Genomic DNA, 10,571 nt, shown 5'->3' with positions numbered 1-10,571 from the left:
TTTAATTTTTTATATAAATAACCGTCTTAACTTTTATTTAAAAAATCTAACCTGGTCAACTTTTACGTATCTTAAAATTTTTATATGAGAAGGTCAAATTTTTAATTATTCCATAAAATATAAAAAGGTAACATTTTTTTTCTTATTTCATTGAAACAATTTTGTTTTGAATATCAAGATATCAATGTACATACAAATGTGATTAACCAAAATTTAACCTAATATCATAATTTAAATAGCTATTTTCTCAATTTAAAATAGTAATATAAATTTTATTATGATTTCGATAAAAATAATTGTGAATTTTTAATTATCAAATATATTGTGGTTTATAATATTTGTTATAAATATAAATATGGCAAAAAAATTTAAATCGAATATATTGTGCATTATGAAACGACATCTTTTGATAACATTAAAATTTAAATTGTTTAATATAAATAAGAAAATATTTGACCCTTCTATATAAATTTTTGGATAAATAAAAAGTTGACTTTATTACATTTTTTTTATTTGTAAAGGTTAACATAACTATTTAGATTAAAAATAGTAGAAAGAGAAAATGATGGAAAATAAGGGAAAAAATTAGAGCGTCAATGCAATAGAAGTGTTATGCCGAATATAACTTTTCTTTTCAAAAAAAGAGATTTGTTTGTCCGCTTTATAGTGTAGTTACAATGTATGTATTAGGTGCTCGCTTCCGTTTTGACGATAGTCTAACTTTTTTCCAATGTGAATTTTTCAAATATATTTCATATCTTATCCTTAATTAAGTACAGATGATTCATTTATTTCTAATTTTCTCCAAATTTCATTTAACAAGTTTATGTTGCATGTGGGTCATGTTTGGATTTGAAGACAACGGATCAAATTTGTGTTTCAATTGAAAATTTCTTAACCGGTCGAATTGTGTTAGACATTAGTATTATATTGGATTGAGTCGTTATGAGGTTGACCTGATCCAACCTACATATAGCCCCTAGTTCGCACCTCAAACACAAATTCCAGCTATCAAGTCAATTTCAATTTCATCACAAAGTGATAAAAATGCATAATAAAAAATTATGCTAAGTCTGTGTATTTAAGAATTAAATTCACAAAATTGTGGGAAAATCCAAATCAAAGCATGTATCTAAACAGTATAAATTGCTATAAATAAAAAACTAAACAGTAGGTTGTAATTTGTGAAATTCCAGCTCATATATGTCCCATGATTGCATACTGTGGACAAATCACACGCGCGCATATATATAGACCTATATTATATATATATAGGCTGCATTGCTTAACATTGATGCGCCATTTACAGAAATATCATAATCATGTCCATTAATACAATCACAAATTCTGGATCAAGAGACTGTTGTAGCTACTTCAACAATGGAACAACTTGCCTCAGAATCAACAATTTCCCACCCATCAAACTTTTGAAAAAGAGTGATGAATTACCTCCACTTTCCATAAACTTCAACACCAAATACCAAAGTTTAAGGTATGTTTTTATTTCAAAGTTCTCCTGCACTAATTTGAATTACTCTAAAATTAAATTTATAGTCACTCTACGCACAGAATTGTACCTATCTCGGGCAGCCTTCGACCCCAGGCTTCTTCATCTTCGTCGTCTTCTTCTTCTTCACCGAGCCCTTCCTCCTCCTCCCCGTGGTAATATTTTGTTTATGCCTTTAATTAAGAAATTATTTTCTAGAAAAACAATTATTAATTTTGTTGAAATTAATGTAGGAAAAAATGGTTATGGGGAGTTCTACTAACCGTGATCCTGCCTGCAGCTGGTCACAAGGGAGGGCTTCTGATAGGGCTTAAAGGTTTTTGTATAAAATCTATGGTGAATTGCCAAATAAATTGCTTCTGATAGGGCTAAAAGGTTTTTGTATAAAATCTGGTGAATTGCCAAATAAATTGCAAAGAATAGTCAAATTTTGGTTTGTCTTAGACTTTTTAAAATTGAAATGATAAAGTACTATGTTTCGAAATTTTACAATTATCCCATACAGTGTTTTTCAATGAAACCCGCAATGATGTGGAAACCAGATTTGGGGACGGTAGATAACGACATCGTATGGTTTACCTAGAAATGATGGTGGGATAATTGTGAAATCTTGTTGCCACATCATCACGTGTTTCATCAGAAAGAACGACGTATGGGATAATTGTGAAATTGTGAAACCTAGTGATTTACATTTCAGTTTTGGAAAGTGTTGGACAAATTAAAATCTAACTATTTTTCGTGATTTATTTTACAATATATGATCGATCTAAGTATGTATGGTTAATGTTCATAGTGATTAATTAAGTATGAATTAATTTTTCATAGGTAAAATCGATCAAGCTTTAGAAACGGTGGAACACGTGACGGAGATGGTGGAGGAGATGGCCGAGGAGGCGGAGAAGATTGTGGAGGAGGTAGAGGAGAAGCTCCCCGGAGATTCCAAGATCAAAAAGGCACTCGATTCATTTGAAAATCTTGCTAAAGTTGCTGTTAAGGAAGCCAAGAGAGCTGAAGACATTATTCACAAGGTAACTTAATTTGACCATGATTTATTTATTTATTTATTTTGTTAAAATTAATGCATGTGCCGCGAATAAAGTTTACAAAAATTTCCGATGCAATTTCAACTATGTGAAACTAAATAATGTGTTTGTAAGAGGAGACTTGCCAATTTGCCATAATAATTAAATACTACTACTCCTCCATTAAATAGCTGTAATGTTTAAATTCCCATAATGAATTTTGCAGTATGTCAATCATGAGATCCACGAGTACCACATGCTGATGATTTTAGTTAGGTCTACATTAATTTGATTGATCATTAATACACAGAAGTATCGAAACTTCACATGGCCCATGTATCCGCACATGGCTTGTGATACTATGTTTAAAGAAATATATAAACATTGATCACAATGCTATAGTTGTAGTAAGAACTTATATGCATTATTGAAAACTATGAGCCCTATATATGATATAATAATATATTTTGGTGTCAATTCAGTTGCACGACTAATTATCCTATGATAATCCATTTAGAGCATCCTCATCCGTGCTCTTAAATAAGAGCACGGAGGTGGATCCGGACCCACTTTTACTCTTTGTCCTTAGGCAAGAGCACAACACCCACATCCGTGCTCTTTCGCAAGGACAAGCTCAAGGATCCCACTATTCTATTATTCAATTTAAATACTCCAATTACTAAAAATATTTCTACAATATAAAAATACATTAAAATATAAAAATTACATAATTAAATCCTAAAAAATAAAAATTACATAATTAAAATCGTAAAAAATAAAACTACATAATTAAAATGTGAATATTTTGGGGAAAAAATTGAAAAATAAATAAAAAGTGTGCAGAAAACGGATATAATTTATTGAGAAGTGTGAAAATAATTTTTTTTATTTAAAAATGATTTTTTTAAATTAAAATCGAATTTTAAAAAAAAAATTAAAAAAAACGAAATTGCCATTGGCCAATCGCGTGCCGCCACGTCAGTCTGCTCAGCGGCACGGACGTGCTCTTATTTAAGAGCACCGCCCTGCCGCTGGCAAGGACGGACAAGCTGCATTGGCGGACGAGCTCGTCCTTGCCGCTGGCAAGGACAGACGGACAACTTTTTTCATATCGATGTGGATGCTCTTAGTATTAAATTGTAAAATTATTTTAATTGAGTGAGATAGTTATAACTAATTATTACATGATTATTCATCTAGGATTAAATTATGAAATTCAATCCCATGAACTATAAATAGAATACATATTGAATCTCAAGATATAATCTTACAAATCGAACAGCCTCTTACTACATTTGTTACAGTGTTACAAACTAAACAAAAACACTGTTATAAACTAAACAAGAGAATCCATCCTAAGAAATTAGTATTGTAGCTTATTAGGAGATAAAGTCCATATAATCTATAAACACCATACCAATTGCTCTCACAACCAATGTGGGATGAGTCCGTGACAATCGACCGTCTCCCTCAAGGGTCAACGTCCTTGATGGTCACGGTTGGTTCCTTATCTGACCACCTTTGAGTTCTTGCTGGCCACGCCATGTTGGTCACAACGTGTTCTTTGTCCAACCACCACTCTGAGTTGACTCTAATCAAATGCACTTGTTTTAGCTCTAAAAAATACATATATGTTACATACCATCATCAAATAGGATACTCATCTTAGAAAACTAGCTTATTAGCAATCAAAACTCATTTCCGTAATAACATCTGTCCGCAAAAGATAGTCATATCGATGGATATCACAAATTTTATCATGCAATTGATTAAGGAAGCGAGAAAGAATAAAAATAAGAGATATCGTAGAAGATACATAGGAGTATAAAAGAGAGAGAGAAATAATGAGAATGTTTTCATAAATGAAAATTGGACTAATTTAGTTTACGGATCAAAATGAAATGGTGTAACTATTTTTTTCATAAGACAAAAAAATTACATTACATTAGTCGAATGAAAAATATGGAGTAACTATTTTTTTAGAAAATAAAATTACATTATAATAGTCAAATACTCACAAAAAAATTTAAGCAATGGTATTCGTTTTTTGTGCAGGTAAAGGATGTGGAAGAGGAGATAGAGGGGGTTCTTATGAAAGGTGGTAAAAATCAAGACGACGACAAAAAGGTGTAAACCGTAAACCAATTCAAAAATAGCTCATTCATGGCAATTAGATGATGGCAGTATTTTTCTCAATCTTTTCATTCTTATTTTTGCTATAAAATATTTAAGAAAATAATAAATATCTTTTTTTTCTTAAATAAGTTTCCAGTTACAAAGTATTTCCTCTTTAATTTATTTTTACTACATGAATATGTGAGTTTCAATGTCCTATGTAATGTAAACTGCAATGTTGTATCGAACATCAGATATGATTGTTATACTCATTATATTGTTCTCATAAATCTAAAAGTATGTGGGGAGCAAGTATGATAACACTCCTTTAAAACAAGAAGAGTAAAACTGGTTATGAATATATGTCCATTTTATGATTTTGGTTCTATATATTTATCTTTTGAAATTTTGCATTCTGAATATTTCAATTCGGATTATAATTGGTCCTACACAAACAATTCTGTCAATTTTTAAACAGATTTAACCCGATTTTGACAATTTTTAAATGATTTTAATCTGAATGGAACTGTTAAAACCATCAAAATCGGTCAAAATCGGATTAAAACCGTTTAAAAATTGACGGAATTGTTAGTGTAGGACTAATTGTGATCCGAGTGACAAAAGTTCAAAAGATAAAATATATGACCAAAATCATAAAATGAGCATATGTTCAGGACCAGTTTTGGCATTTTCTCCAATAAGAAATGCATCTATTTGCAAATGTGAAAATATTACTTCCTCCGCCCACTTTAGGAGTCTCAATTGAGTTCAACATAATTTTGAGAAATAAAGAAAAATTAGTGGAAAAAAAAAAGTAATGGAATGTGGACCCTATTTTTATATATTAGTTTCATAATATAATGTGAGTAGAATGAAATTAGTGGAATATGAGGCCTATTACCATTTACGAAAGATTCTAATTGGCACTCCTAATGAAAGGGACTAATACGGATAACCAAAACTCTTAAAATGGAACGGAGAAAGTATTATAGACCACTATTTGATAGAACTTTCAAAATTGGACGAGACTCGTTATTGATGATTTTATTATGGGTATGTTTGTCGATTATTATGTGGAATAAAAATATATATTCTGTTTTCTATTAACACATTTTTAATTTTCAGATTGTTTGTGAATACCTAACTCATAATTTCGTAAATTAAATTCCTTTGTCAAATTTGCCAAGAAAATGTAATGGAAGGTGGTAGTCTTTTCATGCTCCCATCGCTGATAAGTTTGGACCAAAAGGTCACATATTTGGTACATAAGACCAAAAAGTTTTAAGAAAATATAAGGGATCAAATTTAGATTTTAGTCTAACTAATAAAACAATTAAGTAACTTTAGTATGATTTCAAAATATATTTTTACAATATTTGAAAAATAAACTCCCAATGTCCATTACATATTGTTGGAATAATTGAATGAACAATTATAAAGTTCTCTATGATGATTAGCTGAGAATGACAGAGAAAGAGCATAAACTGTAGAGCGGAAGCGTACCTTGACTCATAACGAATTGAAACGGTGGAATTGCTGGAATTGCTTTGCAACAGCTATGGATCTTCCAAACGATCAGAGACATTCTTCGCAATAGTTTGCCGAGAGAATACAGAGATATCGAATGTTCTTCTGACGTCTGGGGACCATAACCCTATCTTATATTTATATAAATGTAAGACCCTTTATTTATATAGTACTCCTTCCGTCCCAGATTTATAGTCACATTTAGTTATGACACGAGTTTTAAGGAATTGGTGGAGTGTGTAATTAATGAAGTGAGATAGAGGGGTGAGATGGTGGAGTGTGTAATAAATGAAGTGAGTTCGTTGAAAGTGAGTTCCTTTTTAAATTTTTGGTTTTTTTATTTTTGTTTTGGTTTATTTTTGTGTTGATAATGGCATTTGGGTGTAATTGTAGTGAATAATGGGGTAAAATTTTATGTTCAATTATGGAAAATTCTAAATGTGACTATAAATGTGGGACGAACTTTTATGGCAAAATGTGACTATAAAACTGGGACGGAGGGAGTAATATACTACCTCCGTCCCCCAAATTTTGATACAGTTTACTATTTCGGTCCATCCATGAAAATTTGACACACTTCACTTTTTACCATTTTTAGTAGTGGACCTCATATTCCAATAACTCATTCCTACTCACATTTTATTATAAAACTACTCCCTCCGTCCCGCTTAAGATGACACGTTTTCCTTTTTAGTTTGTCCCAACTAAGATGACATATTTCCTTTTTTGGTAACTTTCTCTCTCCAATTAATACACTCAACCACTTTTTCTCACTCCTATTAAAATATTCATCTTTCTTTATCTCTCTACTTTAATACTTACACTCACCTTCTCTCTCTCCAATTAAACACTTTAACCAATAACTCCTAAAATCCCGTGCCAACTAAGCAATGTGTCATCTTAACCGGGACGGAAGAAGTAATACTTTAAAAGTAGCACCCACATCCCACCAACTTTTTCAATTCACTTTCCATTACATTTCTTAAAACCCGTGTCGGGTCAAAGTGTGTCAAAATTTGGGGGATAGAGGTAGCATATACGACTCTCTTCTATATTATTCTCTCTTACTTTACTTTCTTTCCACTTTAACCATAAGAAATGTCTCACTTGTAGTGGGACAGAGGGAGTACAAGGTAAGGCTAGACAAAACATGGAGGTACACATAACAACAAGGTGAAGCTCAGTTGGTAAAATGCTTCATCTCCAACTAATAAATCGAGGATTCAAGTCATCACATAGATAAGATGAACCATTGTTGATCCTCTTTATATAAAAAAAACCATGGAGGTGCACATGTTAAAATGACATAACCCTCTTTTCAACAAGACTCCAGCCATGTGAAAAATCAGTAACTCGTCCTACTCTCTAACCTGATGAGAACAGGATCAGGTTTTCTTTCGAACACTTAATCGATAATACCATTGGCATAAGAATTAAAGATGCAAGATTCTGAACGAGCAGAAACTTCTACTTGTCGTCATACAGATGTCCGTAGTGCTGATTCCAAAAGTGTTCCGCTTCTTTTCGGGTCCGAAAGGTCCATATATGAGTCTGGGCTTTCTCGCGAGCTTCTAATATACTCTGCAACAAGATAAAGAATACTAATTTCTGTTAGTTAAAAAAATCTCTGAAAGTGAGAAAAAGTAGACTATGATGGCTCAAGTATAAAGGAAAATGTGAGCTAACATTCCCTTAATCTCATGTGAGATTGGTCATTATAGCAGATATGCCATTTAACTAGGGTGTTTAAAGTGTTAGAGACGAGACGATTAAGTGTAGATTGACCAACATGAAAATTTTGCCTATAAGATGCAAGAGTAAGTTATTATTGTATGAGTAGGGGACAAGATCATGAAATCTAAACGGACTATTACAATATCTTAAAAGATCCATGTGATGCTCGAATCAATTATTGCAGCCACGTCAAATTGCATACGCAGTCCCCTTACTAGGAGCAGGTTTGAATCCAACCAACATCCCCCAAGTCAAAAATGAGATTTAACTGCATCATACTACCACATGCTGCCAACTTATTTCGATTTTTATACTATTGGATGTTAGCTGATTATAGAAGGGACATACATCCAGAGAAAAGCACAAGTTTTTATTAGTTTATGTATGCCATAGAAAACTCTTCACAATTAGCATCCTTCACTCCCTTTCCATTCTTCTTTCCTTCATGATGCCTAAGCTTCTAAGAATGCCTCATGGCTCAGTGTTCAATGAGGTAATGAAGGTGATAAAGCAGAAAACAATGACGAATGGTATTTATGGTTCATTTGACATAATTAAAATAAATATAACATTTTACATTTACATGAACAGTTGCCTAATCCATGCTACTTCCGTAAATTACACCAAATGATATAACCTTTGTAAGAGTTAAAAATTAACCACTCTGACATACATGTCATATTCACAATTCACAATAATGAAATCAAGGCTAGAATGACACAAAATTCATACACCAACTCATAACATAGCATGCATCCTAAACCTGAAACATGAGACTGATAAAACACTTAATACCGAACATGAAAGCAAAGTAAGTAAGCAATTGTTACAGACACACCTCAACTTCAGAAGCTTTTTTGGTCTTGAGACATAAGCAATCATAGAGAGCACTCCATTTTCCGAAACAATTGTCAAGTTCACCAACGCGGTAGTATTGTTGCATCTGATGAAAAGGGGCTGCCATAAAACTGAAATTGATCAATCGGAGTCCTTGAATTTATTCATTATTCAAAAAGCAAGCTAATATCAAACTTTTGGTGTGCTCATTCTCATAGAACCTAAAACTAGCCCGAATCAAGATAAATCCTAGATCCAATAACTCTAGATAAAATAAATTTGCCGATAATCCACCCCAAGATACAACAATCTCACTACGTTTTCAATCATATTCCTCAGCCAAAGCTGCAACTCACAAAAAAACCAAGCATATGCAAAAGAAACAGAAACGAAACAAACCTAAATTCTATAATTACAAAAAGAAGTAATGAATGGAAGATTCCATCATACAATAGCAAAAGTAGAGCGCATCAAAATACTTGGTGCACGATAATCGCCTCCTCGGAGCAGCGTCTTCATTTTCAGAGCTCATTGTCCCGAAAACTAATGGCTAAGGCCAACGCCTGGAAAATGATGAGCATTACTGAACATATCTATTTCTCTTATATTATCTACCATAGTCATATAGTAGTAAATGATAACCACAAAAAACCATTACAAATGCATATCAAGGATGGAAAAACAAATTCAAACTTGAAAACAGTCGGATAAAATATTTCAACTTTTCTAGTACGAAAAATAATAGTTTTATGTGACAAGTAAAGATTTGTAAGCTGCAAAGGTCAAGTTGGCAACATAAGAATCAAATAAGGCGGCATCACAATATCTGTTGTTATATCTCTCAAATATTAAGAATTAATATCTGATTAATTAGTCAATGAATAGATCAGACAATCTGACATCGAATTTCAATAGCTCACCAAATCATTAATTTCCAATGTTTAGATCCAAAAATTGGAATAAGCAAACTCGCAAACTACAAAAATCAAAGAAACGACTAAGAGTAGACTGGTATCGGAAGAAGAAAATGCAACATCGGAGAAGGGAAATTGACCTTATGAACAAGCTCACGGACGTGTAAAAGATTGAGGAAGAAAGGAAGATTGAGGAATTAGGGAGAATCATACACCAAAACGCATCTCAAATCCCCCATTTTTGCGTTTTTTGAACAGTAGCTACCCAAATATGGAGTAGCTATTGCATAATTTGTGAAAAATTGCAAAACACCCCTTCTCATTTATATATTTATTGGGGGAAGAAACGTACCTGTGGCTGTGGCCTGATGAAGAGGAAATGGCGGAAACAAGGAGCGTAGATAGAGAGACGACGGGTTCTGTTCGTATGAAGAAGACGATGGAGGCTTTATATCAACTAAATAATTAGTAAATGATTAAGATATTTAATTGTTAAGTTTAGTAAGTACTAATTAACTATGTTACGAATTTAGAATTTTGAGTTTGTGTAATTAGAATTTGTTTTAAGTATTTATTCAAGCTTAAGTATTTGTAGTATTTAGTTTAAGTTTAATTATTCTTTCATCTATTATTTAGTTGAGAAGTCAATTAACATTCATTTTATTTATATAAATTATTAGTATTAATTATTTATTTTCTATAATTTGTGATATTATATTTAAATTTAATACTATAAGAAAATAAATTAAAAAATATGATATTTAATTTATACAATGGGGTTAATGCTAATTTAAATAAATATGTAGGTAAGATTGAAAAATAAAAAGACGTATATGAACATGGAATATTTTTTAAGGTTGAGTGGTTGGAAGACAGAACTGAAAGAATGAGTTTGAATTTATTGTAAGTGGTTGA

At 31.9% G+C, this 10,571-nt stretch overlaps 2 protein-coding genes across 4 annotated transcripts; one reads left to right on the top strand and one right to left on the bottom strand.

Annotated features, from left to right (window-relative positions):
* Positions 1 to 1,307: 1,307 nt before the first annotated feature.
* Positions 1,308 to 4,934, top strand: LOC125202072. Of its 2 annotated transcripts, none has more exons than XM_048100393.1 (5): positions 1,308 to 1,492; positions 1,570 to 1,662; positions 1,741 to 1,823; positions 2,333 to 2,535; positions 4,585 to 4,934. In XM_048100393.1, exons 1-5 carry the CDS (start codon positions 1,323 to 1,325, stop codon positions 4,660 to 4,662), a joined length of 627 nt encoding a protein of 208 aa, XP_047956350.1. In that variant the 5' UTR covers positions 1,308 to 1,322; the 3' UTR covers positions 4,663 to 4,934. The 2 variants fall into 2 exon arrangements, with proteins under 2 accessions (XP_047956350.1, XP_047956348.1); XM_048100391.1 differs by having other exon boundaries at positions 1,555 to 1,662.
* Positions 4,935 to 7,311: 2,377 nt separating this feature from the next.
* On the bottom strand, positions 7,312 to 10,114 carry LOC125215549 (uncharacterized protein C227.17c). 2 transcript variants are annotated; one of them, XM_048116995.1, is made up of 4 exons: positions 10,009 to 10,114; positions 9,193 to 9,305; positions 8,744 to 8,862; positions 7,312 to 7,752 (listed from the first exon to the last, which is right to left on the bottom strand). In XM_048116995.1, exons 2-4 carry the CDS (start codon positions 9,272 to 9,274, stop codon positions 7,639 to 7,641), a joined length of 315 nt encoding a protein of 104 aa, XP_047972952.1. In that variant the 5' UTR covers positions 9,275 to 9,305; positions 10,009 to 10,114; the 3' UTR covers positions 7,312 to 7,638. The 2 variants fall into 2 exon arrangements, with proteins under 2 accessions (XP_047972952.1, XP_047972960.1); XM_048117003.1 differs by having other exon boundaries at positions 9,222 to 9,305.
* Between the last annotated feature and the right edge of the window lie 457 nt (positions 10,115 to 10,571).

The sequence above is a fragment of the Salvia hispanica genome, chromosome 1 (genome assembly GCF_023119035.1).
Source record: "Salvia hispanica cultivar TCC Black 2014 chromosome 1, UniMelb_Shisp_WGS_1.0, whole genome shotgun sequence".
Taxonomy (NCBI): Eukaryota; Viridiplantae; Streptophyta; class Magnoliopsida; order Lamiales; family Lamiaceae; genus Salvia; species Salvia hispanica.
This window is presented reverse-complemented; position numbering and strand designations above follow the sequence as displayed.

Excerpts from the sequence above, each read along its gene's own strand:
- LOC125202072 (XM_048100391.1), top strand. The coding sequence starts at position 1,323 with ATGTCCATTAATACAATCACAAATTCTGGATCAAGAGACTGTTGTAGC. Across the intron at positions 1,493-1,554 it reads ACCAAATACCAAAGTTTAAG|TCACTCTACGCACAGAATTG; the intron begins GTATGTTTTTAT and ends TTAAATTTATAG. Across the intron at positions 1,663-1,740 it reads CCTTCCTCCTCCTCCCCGTG|GAAAAAATGGTTATGGGGAG; the intron begins GTAATATTTTGT and ends AAATTAATGTAG.
- LOC125215549 (XM_048116995.1), bottom strand. The coding sequence starts at position 9,274 with ATGAGCTCTGAAAATGAAGACGCTGCTCCGAGGAGGCGATTATCGTGC. Across the intron at positions 8,863-9,192 it reads TGCGCTCTACTTTTGCTATT|CCCCTTTTCATCAGATGCAA; the intron begins GTATGATGGAAT and ends GTTTTATGGCAG. Across the intron at positions 7,753-8,743 it reads AAAAAGCTTCTGAAGTTGAG|AGTATATTAGAAGCTCGCGA; the intron begins GTGTGTCTGTAA and ends ATCTTGTTGCAG.